The 18,832-nt window shown below is 45.1% G+C and overlaps 1 protein-coding gene across 1 annotated transcript in view; it reads right to left on the minus strand.

Annotated features, from left to right (window-relative positions):
* LOC119171946 (uncharacterized) overlaps nt 1–16,820 on the minus strand; it is a 66,867-nt gene extending 50,047 nt beyond the window's left edge. Inside the window, exon 1 of the mRNA XM_037422855.2 lies at nt 16,342–16,820. Within this exon, the coding sequence (XP_037278752.2) occupies nt 16,342–16,405 (64 nt within the window). The 5' untranslated portion in view covers nt 16,406–16,820. The remainder of the gene's footprint in view (nt 1–16,341) is intronic.
* Between the last annotated feature and the right edge of the window lie 2,012 nt (nt 16,821–18,832).

Raw genomic sequence — 18,832 nt, forward strand, 5'->3', positions numbered from 1 at the left:
GGCAAACTCCAGCTGAGAGTGTCCATATAATTGCGATTGCAATGATAGCCTAGAAATGCAAACCCTGCAAGTATGACATTAAATGGATGATGGATGAAAAACGTAATTGAGATCCTGAAGGATTCCAACACCGTTTTATAGGGCTGGGATATCGGGCCACTCCCACGTAGGCACGGGGAGGCCCAGCCTCACCGCCCCATCGTGGGCCTTCTGGACAGCCTTTAGTTGTTGTATGAGGACATGAATCGTGAGCATTAAATGAAAGGCATTTTCAGAAAATTCTTCATTTTTTCCTTGTAAAGAAGAGCACCTCCAGAGCATGTGGTTAAAATTACTGCGATTGTGGCACTCCGGACAAACTTCTGAAATGTCTGAGTAATGGCTATAGCTTACGAGACTTATAGTTATTGTAGTCAAGTTATTATACTCCAAAGTAAGAGAGGTGCGTCCGCACGTATCACTCCATTCCAACTTGTAATCAATGGAGCAGCCGGAGGAAATGCGGGCAAGTAAGCCAGATGCGCGTCCCATTTGCAATCATACAGGCGGCTATGGCACCATGATATTATCCGACCATCTGCTACTAACTTTCTGTAAACAACCATTCGGTGCAAAGTAGCTGTCATTTGCTAGATTAATTAACGAAAAGCCGACAGTTTCTAGAGTAGGTGGTATTCAAACTGCGACTGCACGAGCGGGTTCATAATCCATGCGGTAATCACCAGGGGCTTGCAATCCCGCCGTAAAGCTTCCGCTCCAGCCAGCATTCCCATATTTTCCTCCGATACACATTCACTTCGATATACGCAGTTTTTCATTACGGGGAATTAAAACTCCACAGAGCGCAGCTGCCCTCTAACGAAGTAAACAACGTTCGGTAAACACGTATCAGTGGTAGCCAATAAAGTGCGCTGCCTAAGCCAAGCGTTAACTTCGCGAACACCGTCTCGCCGAGTCATTGCCAAATGGAGACTGCCGTCGAATAAATTGGCCTGGCCTAGCGGCAGAAGCGATGGCTCAGCATGAGGAGTTCGCAACAACGCAATGGGCGTGAGCTGGAGTAGGCGCAGCTAACTTCAGGCATCTAACGTTGTATTTCGTACCACGTTAGGATTCTCAGCGTGTGTTCAGCTAACAGAGGCGGACTTCATTATGGTTTCCTTCTTGGAGTTGCATACAGCATCAGCATTAAAGAACCACTACTGTGCTGTAATCAGCAAATCGAGAAGAGTGCAATGAACCGCCTTATAGAGTACCGCTTTGTGCATGCACAGCAGGAGGTTCGCGCTCTCCGTTTCAACATATCTTCGACGCGTAGCCGCTACCTCTTGCTTGTACTCTCTATACGTTGAAAAGGGCAATACAGTTAAGTGCATGGTCGGCAATAAAACGCACAGACCAAACACTGGATCAACAAGGCAAACGAACCCCAGGGTTTTTAGTTGGCCTTGCGTAATGGCTGGTACTAATTAGCCCTGAACAAAGAGGCGCGCGTTCTAAGCAAAGTAGAAGCCTGTCGTCCACGTACTTGTTTCCGTGAGACAAGCTTACTAAGTAGGCGGCCCCCCCTCCCAAAAAGAAATAAATAAAGGGGATGCGCGCGTGAGCGTGTGAGCCCAAGAACTTTGACTCACTTCGCATGTAGTAAGATGCCTGGTGTAGTTTGGGTATGCAAAAGGGTATGCAGGTTACATCGCAAAATAAAAATGAAACTCTTGGTAGGACAGCTGGCAAATGTAGCGCATAAATTGTTTCGCGTGGAACATCAATATGCACAACGTAACTGCTCTTATAGCATTCATAACTACGCGTGTTTTCGTCTTTTTACTCATTCAGTCACATACACGTACAGCGGTGGCCAAAATACTGCGGACCAAGAGAGAACGTGTCAAACAGCACAGCTGCGCCTTCAGACGGCTGCCTGCGAAGCTCAAAAGCGCGTACTGCGCACGAGCGCCCTTTTTTTACCTACAAGCCTGCTCATAAACTCCCTTCAACAGCGTATGCACCGCAACGCTAGAAGAAGCGTACGGCGTCACTCCGCCTGTTAGCGCGCGAAGCTTGTCACAATGGTTGACTTTCGAAAAAACTGACGCCGTATGCAAGGACGATAGTTATAGCGCAACAACAGAACGACGACACAGAGACACGAAGGACACGAAAGACACGAGTCCTTCTTATCTCTTTGTCGTCGTATTGTTCTCGCGCAATAACTATCGTCATGTCATATGAACTAGCCCAAGCTGCCACACGCCGTCTGAGAGTTTTCGACAGAGTGGAGCGTCGGGGACTAAAATGCATAATGCGGCAAGCACCGTGCACTCCCAGTAGCAATTACGCGTTTTCTTCACGATATCATCGCTCGGTGTTTCCACCGCGACAGCAGGAGTTGCACTTGCGCCTCTTCTGGCGTTCGGGCGCGTGTGCCGTTGAAGAGAGCAAACGAGCCGGCTGCCAGGTGAAAAAGAACGTGCGTGCGCAGTTGGCGCTCTCGAGCTTTGCAGGCAGCCGTCAGAAGGCACCTCGGTGCTGTTTGACCCAATTTCTAGGGGCTTTAGTTTAACACGCGTTCCCGTGGTCCGCAATATTTTGACCGCCACTGTACATATATATTAATCGACAGCGTCACGCAGTATGATCAGGTATATGCAAAACAAAATGTTAAGGAAAAATGAGCTTAGGACACCTGCACTAGGTAACATGTACAACCTTGAAAGAGAAAGAAAGAATAGTAGAGACAGAAAGGTAGGGATTGATTGATTGATATGTGGGGTTTAACGTCCCAAAACCACTATATGATTATGAGAGACGCCGTAGTGGAAGGCTCCGGAAATTTAGACCACCTGGGGTTCCAGAAAGGTAGGGAGCTTAATCAGTTAAAGGTAACCGGTTTGCTACCCCACAAGCGGGGAACGGTATGGGGGAGATTGAAAGACAGAGAGGAAAGAGGGTAAAGAGAAATAAAGAGATCACTTCCCATAGCAAGCACACAAACGCGCAGTTACAGTTCATCACTCTGGCGTGGCACGCGACATTACTGCCCCTGCTGCTGGTCCATGTCCATTTCTAGATTCGAGCCGGCTCTTTAACTATAGCCTGTGTAACGCTGTTCCTTCGTACACTGCCTCTGGAAGAGGTTCTTTAATGGGGAAAGTGAAGAGAAAAGCGCGGAGCTGTTACTGTCTTTCAAGCGAAGTCACCGACACGGCTCCGCGCGGGGGAAGGGGAATGGGAGGTAAAGATTGAGGAGGAAAGAATAGGAGAGAGAGAACACAGAGGACTGTTTCGGACGCAGCCCGCGCTGCCCCCGGGAAAGGGAAACACTGCCTCTGCACATGCTCGCGTCTCGTGCTGCATGCTTTAATACGCCTCGTGCGGGCCCAGAAACACACCCCCAAAACCAAAGTTGCCAAAACCGTCATTCCGTGAGCGAAAGTTTTGCGTCGTCAATACCTGAGGCAAAGATGCAGTAGTCAAGAAAGTGACAGACATTTTGGGCGAGAAAGCACACACAGAATAATACGTAAATAAGTAAACAATGAAAATATTTGTGATTTAAAATTACTGTATGCCATCAAGCGCTTTCGCGGCTGGATCACTTTGATTGTACCCAAAATATTGAAACTGAAGCACATCTTTCGGTTATTCCAGATTTTTTATTGGTCAAAATAATTGCAGAATGAAGACAATAAAAAGAAAATGTGAGAAGTCAGCAGACAGAAATTAATAAAAGGAAAAATATGCGATAAAATTATTGAAATGTTTTAGCTAAGTATTTATGCAGTGCACTGCAGCTTTTGATTTTGTTTGCCATTGAAACTCGAAGGATCCATCTCTCCGAGGCTTTCTGAGCAAACTCGTGTTGGACAATCAGTCATCCATCAATATTTTTTTCGGTTTGGTTTATTCAAAGCAAACTTGATACTGAATTGCCTTGGGTGACAAGGCTGAAAGCTTTTTAATTGCTTGAGTTTGTCATGCCACTAAGGCAGAGAGTATAGAAAATACATTGGGAACCACGTTTAGCAGAGAACATTACAGTAAGTCTTATCTTTCATGGACTTCCAGCTCAAACAGAACTGCCAAAGAGTGCACAAAAATATAAACGAAGCTTTTAGTAGAGTGCTGGAGATAATGACAAGTGCGTGCTACAATCAAACAAATACAATCAAAAACGTCTCCATTAGATCACACTTGTGCTTTACAAGCCAAAACACAGAATATCCTGCTAAATGTTACATGCGCAGCCCTTCTCACTCTTTCAGCCTAAATAATTACCCCGGCCTGGTGGTCTAGCGGCTAAGGTAATCAGCTGCTGACCCGCAGGTCGCAGTATTGAATCTCAGAAGTGGTGGCTGCATTTTCGGTGGAAGCGAAAATGCTGTAGGCCCGTATGCTCAGATTTTTAGTGCACATTAAAGAACCTCAGATGATCGAAATTTTTTGGAGTCTTCCGCTACGGCGTTTCTCATAACCATATAGTGATTTTGAGACGTTAACCCCCACATATCGTTAAGCCTGAATATTTATCAAAGTTCAAAACCTTATTTCTCATTGTAGCAACTCCACATGATCCAACTGTGCTTTCCGAGCAGTACATGCTTAAAAAGCATTTGTTAGCGAGGCCGATAACAAATCGTATACACACACACAAAAAGACAGAAAGCGCTGCCACGCCCTTTAGCCATCAAACTGTCTGGTGCTTGTATAGCGTAGCTTGACGTAAAGCTGTTCGAGCATCGCAATACCCTTACCGAACTGCCGACACCTGCCCCGTGCCCGTTACGTTCCAGATTGCATTTCCAGTAGTACGCGTTTCCTCGCTGCCTTATCTGCGCGCTCGTTTATTTTTGCCCTTAAATCGAAACGGGGAGAAAAGCGAGGAGAGATTTCTTTCACTTCACATGGGCGTGTACCCGAAGCCGCGAAATGACTCCTAAGAAGATGGTGACAGCGAAGAAGAAGAAAATCCTGATAGACGGCGCTGGTAGAAGAGTTCATTCGGCCACCGCAATTGATCGCCGCCCGGCGTTTACCGAAAAAGCAAGAATAGAATGAAGATAGAAAGAATCCGCTTTCCTTTAGTGGACAAGTACGCCGTTGGATATTTAAAGCGTTTATTATATTTCTTCCTTTTCTTGCAACAGCTCTTATCTCCCCTTCCCCGCCCGCTCCCGGCAGTGTTACTACTCGTTCGCGCAGTAGGGTTGTATGACCCTGCCCTCCCCACCCTGTCACCCCTCGGTGCACGGTCTCCCATTTTTAAGCGAGCACGGGCCACGCCATGACGGCGAGAATAGCCACCGGCGAACACTGGCGATGTAGTGGTGAGCTAAGGTCAACAACCTCGGCTCGAGTCAGCCGCTGTGGGCACATGCTACAAAATAAAATAAAGAAAAAATGGTGGGCAAGCCTGCTTTTGGGAGTGCCCTGGGCAGTGTTTAGCCAAAGTGCGGGACAGAGATAGCCATAGGTCAATCTGTGAAGTTGCTTTTTTGAGCGCATAGACACCTATTGCATGTTTGTAAACAGCGGTATGCGCTGTCGTATGGGGAGCTCTCTGACGCACTGTGCTCGGAGGCAGTTTTGCAGCAGCTGTGTCAGTTGTCACGTGATCATAGAGGGTGGTGGCCAACTTTCGGCTGGGTTTAGCCTGCGCGCCACGACGTACCTACAAGCGTCTCAGTATGTCCACGGCGCCTGCCACTCTTTACAAACCTGGATAGGTCTATAACTAAACTAGCACATGGTAACAGATAGAAAAAAATACGAGCGTAGCTTGCACATGTGGCACAAGGCTAATGGCACAGCGGAGGTGTTCAGTTTCTAGCTGGTCATGACCCTACAAAATGATGCAAAGTTGTTCGAAGTGATGCCAGGTGGTGCAAAGTTCCATTCGAGTCCAGCACAGTCACCTCTCGTTGTTACAGCCATAGTACATCGTGTCCAACAGTAAACAAGTATAATCTAGCATTATCGCTTGACAGGGTGGTGCAACTCCCGATTAATGGCTTCCTCATCGGCAGCGCGAACTTTTTTCGGTCTTCCGATGTTTTTCGCTGGCTTTATAGTATTTATAGCGAAGGAACGAAGTCAAACGTGGTCATGACGTCCCGCCTGTCACGTTCAAATGGTATGCGCAGTGTCCAGGCTGGCCGGAAAAGTGTAAGATGGGCAACTAATTGCTAAAGAACGCACCCTGAAGTTATCGTGGCGCGGAGGTTTGTGTTCGCGTTGGATAGTTTACGGCCGGATTATACAGTTCCGTGCTAATCTTTATAGTTTATGGTGTGAACTGCCCTCTGTCGACTCTTTTTTACGGGAGTTGAGTTCATTGCACCTGTCGTATAGGTAGAACTAAACTTCATTAGTTTACTGAAGTGATTCAGAACAAGTAGCAGTGACGATTTCTGCTCCCAAAGCGCCGTGCTACGTTGAATGGTGTCACGAGTTGAACTGCAACCACAAGTTCTTCGTGTTACCAAAAGTGGTAGGGGAAAAACTTTCATATACCATGCACTGGCTACACGTTAAAGAACGCTCTAAGGTATTGATTACTCAATACTCTTCTATAACAACATAACGTATAATCAGATTGTAAGTTCTTCCAAACGCCGGAATTGAATTAAGATAGATTCGTTTACAGTGTTCGAACTAATGAGTTTGCTCTGCGTGCATCGGAAAACCTTTGTCACTGAGAAAGGGCCGCAGCGATTTTTGTTAATAAAAGTCAAAATGAGCGGAATGCATTTTAAGCCAACCCTGCTCAATTTCATGATGCGAAAGTATGACTGAATTTGATAACGTAATATCCTTTTCAGAGCAGATTTGCCTCCAATAATTAGGTTACTTGAAATGTTCTTGCATCTTAACAGACAAGCAGAATGCATGCCAGACGTGTACTGTGCTAAAGTAAAAAAAAACATTTTATACCTGCTCGAGGGTGATCAACTGAAATTATTATAAGTGTGTGTAAAGCTGTAAACCACGACTAATAATACGGCTGGGTTTGTTGTTCATACGATAAGCAATGAAATCGCAATCGATTCCTCATTTTTATTTGACAATCTCTTTGCAATGGTTTCATTGGGCATTACATACATAGATACAATGAACTATTTTAAAACATTTGAGGGACTTATTGGACAAGCTTCTAAGACCCTCTTAACCAGTCGACGGCTCCTCCCAGGTATGCACAGAAACGTGAAGATTCTACGCGACGGCTTGGGCCCTCCGGACAGCCAGTGGTTGTAGACCCAAGTCATTGTATAATTTTTTTTCTTTCATGTGTATTCTATTACGGACTACTTGGTTTATATAAAATGAGTTAGAGTATACTTCGACTGTCCATTATGTCCTTCAGAAAGAAAGCAAGACGAGATGCACCCAGTGACAATATTTAAAAATGAAGATATGTTCCGGCCTGACTTTTAAACAGTTTCTTTCTCACTTAATATATGGATCATGGTGCGTTTTCTAATGAGGGTAAAAATTTTGAATTATAATTCACACATGCTACAAGCCATTCTGAGATGCATATGAGGTGTACATTCCAATTCTCTAAAGTAGAATCTATGTCATCGCTATTTTGTGGAAGGTGTGTCTGAGCAATATATCAAAACGTAGGGTTAACGAATTCGCCACGACACTCTTATGCTAATCTCCATAGCATCATGCAGCTTGTTAGGTTTCCCAAGTGATCGAGATTGTAATTATATTACCTTTACCTTCACGTTACCTTATTATCTATAGCCCACCTGAATGAAGTCACACATATACTTTACGCAAGCACACCGGCGTTTCTAAGAGAGCAAATGCTTTGCGAGCAAGGCGTGGTCGCAAGCAATGCTGGGGCTCACTACAGCTCGGAACGTCCGAGTGTGTCGTGACATTCGGGAGCAAATGTCGTCGAGCGGTGCCGTAAAGTTTACGCCGCATTAACTCTTCCCTCGGGTTCTAAATTAGCGCCATTTTATGTCCCCCATCACCACAACTGCGCTGTTCGAGATGCCGGCGAGGCACCCTCTTCCTCCGCGCCGGCGGACGCTGGTAAACGTACGCGGTACTACGAGAAATCCCCATTCGCCGTCGTCTTCCACGACTGCTTTCTTGCTAGCCTTGTCCGGCTATGTAGAGGCGTCCCTCATTCTACTGCCGGCATCGTGGGGGCCCTCCCCTTCTTCAAGACGCGTCCCCGAGGCTATCGACTGTGTTTAATCTTGTTTCTCCGGTACACCCGGAACGGCGACTCAGGGTCTGAGACCACTGGTGTGAGGCGGAGCGCGGTGCAATATTGGCTCGAGGGTAAAAGGCTCCGTACCCTCTGCGTCTTCGTTGCGCCCCTTGTTCTATGCTTGCGCAAGAACCACAGCTTTCAGTGACAACCTAGACACGCAGATGCGTGACCCGTCCGGACTCGACCCCGGACACCCTTAAACCCTATAGCGTGACTGAGAAGAAGCGGGCTTACGCAAGACTCCGCGTGTTATTTCTTGTCGACACACGCGGGCAATTCGTACGAACATGCGAGGTTTGCTGTCACACGGAAGTTTATATATCCAGCGATGGAATGAGCCAGAAACGGCAGCCTTTGGTCACTTTTTTATTGACGCCATTTCTGAACAAACATTCCTTTTTGTTGCTGTTGTTTTGTTACCTCACTGTGGAAACAGCGTCTTTGGACGTCATTTACACTCAGCAGAATTGCAACTTGCTTTCACATATAGGAAAATAAGAAACTGTTACAAGATTTCACAAGATTTTTGTTACAAGACTGCACGAGCTCGACCCTTCACTACAACTCCGGCCTCCACCCGGCCTACATCGACGTGAAGCTTCGCTTCTCTATCGCCTTTGGCTGGGAGTTGCTTTCACGAAAGCTTATACCACGTTAATCAGGATTACTGACAGTGCGGCGTGCGATGTTTGCGGCACCGACGAAAATATCGAACGCCTGCTGTGTCATTGTCCTCGATTCGCCTCAGAGAGACAAGTACTTGCCAACGCAATGCGGCGACTGGATGATCGGCCCCTTTCTGTGCAGGTGCTATTACAGCAACGTACACATGCCTCGACAGCCCACAAGGCAGTGAAAGCCCTGCTGCGTTTCCTGAGAAAGACAGGCTTGTGTGAACGCCTCTGGCATGCGGTAGAGTTCAACACGCTGCAGTGAAATTACTGTCAGTCTCTCCCCCACCCACTTTTTTGCCTCTCTTCCCTCTTTCTCGTCTTTCTTGTCCCCTTCCTTAATCCCCCAGTGTAGGGTAGCCAACCAGATGTCTTTCTGGTTAACCTCCCTGCCTTCTCCCTTTTTGTTGCTTCCTCCTCCTCCGTTACAAGATTTCGCAGCTAGTGAGCACACGTTTGTTGCACATGCAGCGCAGAAGCGTATCAGAACTGTAACTCTACTCGCAAAATGACGAGTGAAATGTTACATACAGAAATAAACAAATCATCATGACTGCGCGTTGACCAGCGTCACGTTATTAGCCTCTTTTTTTCTTGTCCAAAAACTTAGCCCCAAACGTTTGGTTGCGCTATTTGAGACAATGCCCTGTAGAGAGCATGTACAGAATGTGTAATCTAGACATGTTGGCAATATATCTTGTTCGAACCTATGTAAACTGGGAGACGTTTTCTCGGAATGTCACTATCGTCTGTGGTGGTCTTAGTCGTCACATTGACACATATAGAGGAAAATTACCTCGTGTACCTGCTCACAGGAACCTATTACTATCACCGTGAGTTCATGCACATACAGGAATACGCGAAAAGCACAACTATAAAAAGCGTCATGTCAGGAATCCTTTCTGTTTAACATGTTCATGTTTATGCGTCATATTAGCTCATGTAACGCTTGTGCATCGCCCTGTGAGATTATAATTTGAAAATAATGTTGCGATGATAAAGAAAAAAACACCTTCTGACCAAGTAATGCATCTAATAGAAGGCGCTGAGTTTATTGGCGCTATTCATTGCACTTGAATATAGTTTTTCTTAATATATATTTGTTCGTAAACTATAACCAATCGAGAAAGTACGCACATATGCAAAAAGGAGTTCTTATCTCGAATGTTCGTAAGAAAAAATGTCAGCATGACGCCAGACATGTTAGTAAAAAAACGATCAGTCATTGACAAAGGTCACTTTGGAACAAAAACAAATGTTAATTCTTTACTCTGTACACCAAGCTTTAATAAGCATCATTGCTTTTTTTTCTGTCACAGCAGCGGCTTACCTCTTTCAAAGTCATGTGTACAAAGTAAAGTTGACGCGCATCAACAGAGCTGCCAAAATAACACACAATCACGGGTCCACCGGATGAAACAAGAAAACTTAAAACAAAGAATGGCAGAGAGAAAACCAATCGTTCCCCAAGCAGGCGTTTCTGCGAGAACACCGCTATCCGAAAGCAATGCTTGTTCTCAGTGAAGCGGTACGGCCATGTGGTCCCAGTCTTTAATAGCTCCCACCTGAATAACGGGAACAATTGAACGGCAGAATATCACGTAGCTTCCTTAACCCACCGATGCTCTCAAGAAAACCATGCGGCTATGTTAGAGGCGCACGCTGTTTAAGCAAGAAACCTTTGGCTTCTAAAAAAAAATGCAGAAAGTGTATCTTCCATGCCGCAGTGATGGCCCGTGAAAAAGAACTAGAACGTAATGGCGCGAATAGGAGGCTCGCCAGGATGTAATCATTAAAGTTTTTTTTTCGTGGTGACGACGAAGACAAGCAAACTTTGCGCTTCTCGTGGCTGCATGAAGAAGCGCATCCACGAAGGCGGAAAGTACAGAGGAAGTGTTTTTCGAAGGCCAGATGGGGCACATAAAAAAAGCCGCCGAGTCAGTTCCAAGATCTCGCTGCTTTGTCAGTGCAGGCTGTGTTGTAGCTGCTACCCGGCATGCGTAAACTAACTTTTTGTTTCTGTTTTGAAACTTGAGATTTCTTTTTAGATGTTTCTCTAAGTTAACAGAATGTGTTTCCACCTTCTGGCAATTTATTTTTCAGGTTCTTTTTTTTACGATGCGTGTCGGTGCCGCTGTTCTACATGACTTCCATTTTTTCGAGCTAACAAGAGAATGCAGCGATGTGCAAATAATAGGCCTCTTATACGCGAATGATGTGGCTCGGGATGGGTCAATATTTCGAAGCTGAGCTTTGTTGAGACTGTCGCTGTGATGATGCATAGTCTCTGAGTACATTATTCTCACTTTACGTTGCAGTATTCTTTAGAGATGAGGGAGCAGAGGGAGAAGGTTGTAATCTCTTAACAGCATGAAAGATCGAAAGAAAAGTTTATTACTGTTCTAAAGTTTATTATGATTGGCCAAATACAAATTGCAGACGTTTAACTTTGGAAACGTAGAGGGAAATAACAAACTGCATAAATGGAGAGCAATTTCAGGTAAAAGAAAAACTAAAAATGATGTCGTCTTACGAGATTATGTTCAATCTCAGCAAGTGAAACATTGATTAACTGTCTGATAAAAGTACCTGTCTCAAAGCGCTCGTCACTCATGGTGCCAATTCACACATTTATGTTGAATTTTCTCACACGAAGATACTCACAAAAGTGCCCTCAAAGTCACCCAATAGCTTTAGTTTTGTCTAGAGGTTGTCCCACATAACTTGAGCCAAGAATTAGGAAGTGAAAGGCACTTAGGAGGCTAATTGAACCAAACCCATACTTCTCGCACTAGCCTGTAGGTACTCAGGCTATTTTTTTTATTTCTCCCCATACAAATTATTATAATTCTTAAATAACTATTTTTATTTATGGGCTGGAAACCCAAAACATGAACACTGAGATGTAGAGCACTTTCAGAAACCACCGACTAAATTGCTTCCTGTACGATACGCCTCGCACTGTTATTTTTTCCACGTTGTAAATAAATTACGTAAAACGTGAAAAGAAGCCGGGTGATGGAACACGGGCGCACTGCTGTAGGGCTGCTATAGGTTTTCTTAACAACGCGGAAGCCCCGCCGTGGTGGTCTAGTGGCTAAGGTACTCGGCTGCTGATCCGCAGGTCGCGGGATCAAATCCCGGTTGCGGTGGCTGCATTTTTGATGGAGGTGGAAACGTTGTAGGCCCGTGTGCTCAGATTTTGGTGCACGGTAAAAAACCCCAGGTGGTCAAAATTTCCGGAGCCCTCAACTACGGCGTCCCTCATAATCATATGTTGGTTTTGGGACGTTAAACCCCACATATCAATCAATCAGTTTACAACGCGGAAAAAAAATAACAGCGCTAGACGTATCGTACAGAAAGTAATTTTGTCGGTGGTTTCTGAAAGTGTCCTACATCTCAGTGTTCATATTTTGGCTTTCTAGCCCATAAATGAAACATAGGTGATTAAAAATTATTATATATTTAGTATGGGGAGAAATAAAAATTGCCCCGTATCTGCATGTCACCCTACAAATGTCGCAAAAATACGATAGTCTTACGTCTGGAGAGAGTGAACAAAAATTTATTTGATGTACCACGCAAGGAATCGGTGAATGGTATTCTGGAGACGCTGTGTTAGAGTGCCCCGAGCGTGCAGCGGAGGCGAACGAGTGCATCAAGTCACGTCTAACGTGAGACATGAGCGCTATGTGGCAGTTTCTTGGAAAACGAAGCGCGTGGCACAGAGGCGGGCGTGCGCGCCCGTCTCAGAGGTGATAAAGTGTAGAACGCACGGTGATGGGTAGGTGCCACCACCGTGTCGTCTTAGCAAAGCGTTGGAAACCCTCCCCGTTCCGTGCAAGCGTTGCATGGTCAGCGCAGCGTAATAAATGCTACGGTCTTAAGAATTACCTATGTATGCCTTTTATAGTAAAAGACGCACATACAGAATATATACATGTTCTTATGGTGCCTCAGATATGCGCAATAATTGGTTTTTAATTGACAATCGCACAATATGAACACTGAATCTTGAGCAACATTGGCGGTCGCTGCTGATGGGGTCGGCCGTTTGGGGTATCGGCAGTTGCCATTCAGAGTACCCAGTAGCTTGTGAAGGCTTGACAAAGAGACCAATGTACAGAAAACAGACAGACAGACAGACAGACAGACAGACAGACAGACAGACAGACGGACAGACAGACAGACAGACAGACAGACAGACAGACAGACAGACCAAAATTTTTACGTCGAAGGTCCCCAAGAAAGACTATCGTATTTAAAAATAGCCCGAGTACCTACTGGCTAGTGCGAGTAGTACGCGTTTGGGTCAATTCGCCACTGAAGTGTCTTCCATTTTCAAATTCTTCGCTCAAGTTATGTAAGACACCCTGTATAATTTCTCTTGCCGCTTAGCACTCGAGCCATGCCAGATAGTCAACCAGATGCAACTTGATTACCCTTTTGGTGTTTCCTTCTCTTTTTTAATTCTCATATGAGCCCTCGTCATCTCTTACAAAGGTCACCAAGGAGGTGTACCACAACCCTAACACAATTCGTCGCAGTCAGAAGATAAGGTATTTCAAGTTTTCATTCATGCATGAATTCAATCATGTCTCACCTTGTCTTTCACTGACATTCTATATTAAGACTTAGTCAACCGTTCTTTTCTTTTTTTTTTCATTTTCGTGGCAAGGTATTGTGCAATATTTCATCATCGCTTGTTCACACTCATCAAGCATCTCTTTTTGTGCACTGCATATGTAGACTATCATTGCGCCAGCCGGACGTGGTTCGACGAGAGAAATTATACAGGGTGTCTTACATAACTTGAGCCAAGAATTTGAAAATGGAAGACACTTCAGTGGCGAATTGACCCAAGGCACATCATAAAATAAAATAAAAAAGAAAACTAGATTGTCCTGAAAAATGAAGCTTTTTTCTTTTTTTTTTCATTGCTCAAATTATTCTCGTGTGGTTTTTCCGAAAAAAAAAAGATAAACCTTGAACGTTTCCGTTCGTAATCAAATTCGAAACCTTCCGTGCCCGCTTACGATTTCGGGCTGCTCTTCTCCGTGAAATTCCAATCTCAAGTACAGGGACAAACAAGCATTGACAGGTGGCTTCTTCGCAAAACGTTGACGGGACATGTTTTATGAAAATTAGACTACATTTAGGTTCCGCGCGCTTTCGTTCTCGAAGTGAAAAATGACTTCACGTGCGCTGTTGTATTTGTTGAGAAGTGAATTGCGACGACCTCGACAATAAACGTTGTTGACGCCAGGTTTGACTAGCTCTATGGTATTTATAGGCAATTCGCGGTCATGTAAATTACTCTGACGTATGCGCATCAGACAGGTTTTAATGGGGTATGTCCTATCGTACCCTACTTGAAAAAGCGCAGGAATACATTGGTTATTCTTTTCACCTTTCGCACTGCAAGCTATAAAGTGAACCAATAAGTCGTATGAGTACCGAAACTCATATTTTATCTGTTTAAAACAGCATAAACTATCGCTGAAAAGTAAAATCAACGTATATTGGACCATTAGGCAGCAAAAAAAAAAAAAACTATGCGTCTGTCTGAAGTGAATCATGACAAGTGGGCGAATGCCTGGTGATCGTTGTTAGTGTAAATCACCCGCGACATTGCTAATTCGCACATGTAAATCAGTGACGACGCGTTTTTACAGTATATATGATGCGGTTTGCCGTTGAGCCGCCGCTTCCTACGCCCTCAACTTTAGGGTAGCAGCTTGTTCTCGACGTTGCCGTTTTGCCACGGCTTCCCGAGCTCTCATCTCGGAGGTAGCTTGCATGCAGTCTGCGTAGACATCTAGCCACCACATGCAACACATTCGCCTCCATAGTAGCAGCTTCTTGTAGGTGTTGCCACTTTGCCTTTTGCGGGCGAGAATGCTTTCATGATCGTTTTAATCCGTAGTAGAACGAGTGGTCTGGAACGCGCTCATCGTCATCTACGTCATCATCATCATCATCATCATCATCATCATGGCATACATTTTGTACCTAGCATGTGCAGTGGCATGATGGCCGTGTCATCGTCATCGGATACCTTGCACATGATAACGCGCTTATTCTTCATCGTCATTGTCTTTGCGAGTGCGCACACCTTGCATGCGCTGCGCAGGATCACCTGCCCCATACAACGAACAAGCCTAGGCTCTAAGGTGCTTCGAGATGTAGTTTTCTGAGACGAGAAACGAAATGTAGCAGTAAGGTTGGTTCTCATTCGTATATTCAAATGCCTGAAAAAAATGCTCGTTATTCTCGCAGGATCCTCTGATGAATAGACAGAGGTTTTGCATTCATGCCATCATGCGACAATATCGCTTTCAAACATTACTGATCAACAAAGCTTACATGGTTGTACATATTCATCCTAGATACCCGTAACGATATTTTAAACTTCTTATGGCGTGGTCAAAATAAATATGAAAGCACAACCACATAACTGCAACCTGTTTCTCTGGTATCACCCTTGTTGCTAGTTCTATTATGTGACTTTATTTCTTTGCAATGCAAATAAAAGACCTAAACATTAGAAATATTTATTGTTGCCCGCGAAAAAAGATCCCTTCATCGTTTCTACGAAGTAACTCATTTTCAATGAACAGCGCCAGGGAAACATCTTTTTACCTTTCTGTGAAGCTGTTCATAACAAGTTTCCATGACACATATCGCGCAGTTATATTAAGAGTTCGATCTCATGACTGTTCTTTTCCGTCAACGCTTAAGTTGACCTTGAGTCTTCATGAGAGAGAGAATGTTTTAACGAAAGACGGAGGTGTAAGCCCATGGCTATTCGCGTGTCTTCTGCTACTTCATGAGCTTGTTGATGATTATCATTTATACGTGGATAACCACTTAACACAGCCAGCCACCCCACCCTCTTCCCCCACCTTGTTTAGAAAGTTCCGCTCAGGCTCGTAGCCCGCACACGCTAATCATCAATAAACTCACGATCTTGTCTTCGGCAATTACTTGGAATTCATTTCAGAGCAGGAAACACACACAGGGCTTAAAAATTTTCACGCAATGAGATAAGCGTGTTCTTCAAGAACACGCACTTGAAAGTGAACATTGCTTTACAATTATTGTTTTTGTTTTATTTTTTCAACTTATGCTGCGTTTCATACTAACTTTCAGTTCCATTCCCATGAGAGCATGACCGGAAAGCATGTAGTGCTTCCCATCAGTTGTTTTTACGCATGTTCATGGAATCCAGTGACGCACGTTGACCTCAGTATATCCCTGTCATGCATGAGTGCTGAGGTTAAAAAATCACAATAAATACATGGTATTGGCCATGCATTTGTAGTGCTTACAATTTCTCTACTCAGGATCATCATTACTGCAAAGAAACCAACAACATCACAACCCATATTTACACATTGAACCGTCTAGTGAGTGTCGGAACACGCTTACCTTGTAGTGACAGGCAGCTTAACGTCCAGCACAGCAGCCACCAGAACGATTTCGTGACGGACATAATCCGTTGTGCAAAGAGGGAGGCCTTTCACAAGCACGCACGCAGGAAAACACGGCTGCGTTTTTCGTCAGGGAGTGATATCACTGCCTAATGCGCCAGCAGGCACTTTATCAAACTCGGCACCGAAGTGATACGACCAACGCGCTAGAGAGGACGGCTCACGCCCTGTTCCCCGGCTCAAATGATGCAAAGGCAGCGCGAAGTCCTGCGTCCCAAGCGACCGCACGTTTCACGGCACCGGTCTCGACTGTACTTCTTTCATCCGGTGTTGGTGACAAGAGCGAACGCTCATGCACGACAACGAGGAAAAGCGTGAAGACACAGGGGCGGGATTCAAAAATACTGTTGTCCCAAAACGATAGACACGGCGTCACCTCTGTCTTCAAGGAAGTTGTTCCAGCAGGAGCCGCTATGTGTGTTTCTACTCCAGCTGTCGCTTTTATTTGGCTTCGATAAGCTGCGATGGACGACTTTTCCGTTAAAGTTTGCACTCACAAAGCGCGTAGGAAATCGTAACTGTCTCGACAGGTTCAACGGCGCGAAATGGATTTTTCCGTTAATTATCCAGTCAAGCTTATTCCTTTACACTACCAAAGTGTAGGAGCAGTGCAGAGTCAGGGAGATGTACCACACAAAGACTCAATTCCAGGCGTTCGAAGCTTTGTCTTCAACGTTCGTAAGAGAATAAGTTGCGGGGAGCTCGGCACGAGAAATTTCTTCAGGCTTTGAAGGAGCGCCAACGACGGTGGCTGGTGCGATAGGCGGAGGCTTCGGCGTCTTCGTCCGAGGAGCAAGGAGGCATCGCGCCGCCGTAACGTTCGGTGGAGCTGCGAGCCGCGCTTGTGGGCCGGTGTGAAGCTGTCGCTCCACTGGCTGCGCCCCGAGCCGAACACGACGCAAGCCGCGAGCGGAATCCGCTACACACGGCCGTTGACGCCGCTAGCCACCATGCGGGCCGTTAGCTAGGGGTGGGGTCGAAGGAGAGGAGGCAGCTGACGTCACCACGAGCTCGGAGTTCGGGTCGGTGTTTCTTACGCCATCTACCGGAGACCAAATGCAGAGCGCGCAGCCAGCACCTCGAATCGGTCCGCGATTGGAGAGTTGTTTGCGCTATGCTGTGAGTTAGCCGCGAACTGTTCCCAACAACACTTAGCTACCTTAGTGGGCAACCAAAAACTAAGTTTCTCGTAATTTGTGCTCAGAATAATAGGTGACTAATTAAAGCAAAATGTATTAGGGCGTCCTATTGGCCTTGTTGGTATAACCTGTTCATTAAATTAAGCGCGGGTCCCAGGAGACAAGGACGGGACAGAAAGAACACTAACAAGCGCTAACTTTCAACGATGATTTATTGGAAGCGGATCTTTGAATGTATACATAAAAAAGGCGGACATTCAAACATGCGCCAATGTAATGACATTATTAAAGGAGAATTCTTCTCTAGACGATGATAGTATTAATGAGCTGATACATTATTGGCCTATTTGTCTTGCTATTACTTCATGCAAGAATGAGAATGTGAGTCTAAAAATGCCGACTGAGGAGACGCTAGCAAAATCGAGTACTTGTACTCTGTTTTGGGAACTAACACGAAATACTCACATTCAGAATATATGAGAAAGACTTCGACTGTTTGGAAAAAAACAGCTAACGACTTATAGTACCCTTCATTACAGTAAGAGGGTTAGTTAACAGGACCGATGAGATTTTTGTTGTAAGGCAATCATGATGATAACGGTTTCAGAATAATGTATTTAGTAAAATACTTTACAATTATAAGTGCTACGTAATCTATACGGGAGAATGGTAAGCCATCCTCTGCATGTTGGCCTCTCTGCTACTTCTCAATATCCTTGTTTCTCAGGAAAAAAAAACAAAAAAGCCAATGCATCATCTCGAAGTGACTAATGACGAGTGGGAGAGCTCTGGGTATCGTATAGGTGAGTAAAACATGAGTTTCCTGGGCGTTGCCCCGAATAACATAAATTCAGTGACACGAGGTGCTCATAAAACTGATAATTTATTTCGCCTTCGAGTCATCTTAGGCTATTCAAGGAGGATTTAGAAATTGCTGGAGTAGAGCATATGCCTCATAAGTGAATCAAAAACCCGCCATTTTACCGGTGGCAAGATACCCTTTTGATATGGCTAATTTGCTGGAGAGTGTAGTAATCGAGGTGTGCCTTTGTATTACAAGTTTTCTTAAGAAGCCTGAACATCGAGGCACATCTTAGAAGAAATACGCTCATCACTGCAGCGTAGCCATGGGCTGGCACACCGGGCACGTGCCCCCTCCGAAACTCTTTTTTTCTTCACGGCAGAAAGAGCGAAAATTGACCGATTCAAAGTGGTGCGTCATCCCCCCCCCCACCCCCAAATAAAAAATCTGCCTACGCTTCTGACTTATCAATACTCTTCTCCGTGGGT

This window comes from Rhipicephalus microplus, chromosome 4 (assembly GCF_043290135.1).
Source record: "Rhipicephalus microplus isolate Deutch F79 chromosome 4, USDA_Rmic, whole genome shotgun sequence".
NCBI classification, from domain to species: domain Eukaryota; kingdom Metazoa; phylum Arthropoda; class Arachnida; order Ixodida; family Ixodidae; genus Rhipicephalus; species Rhipicephalus microplus.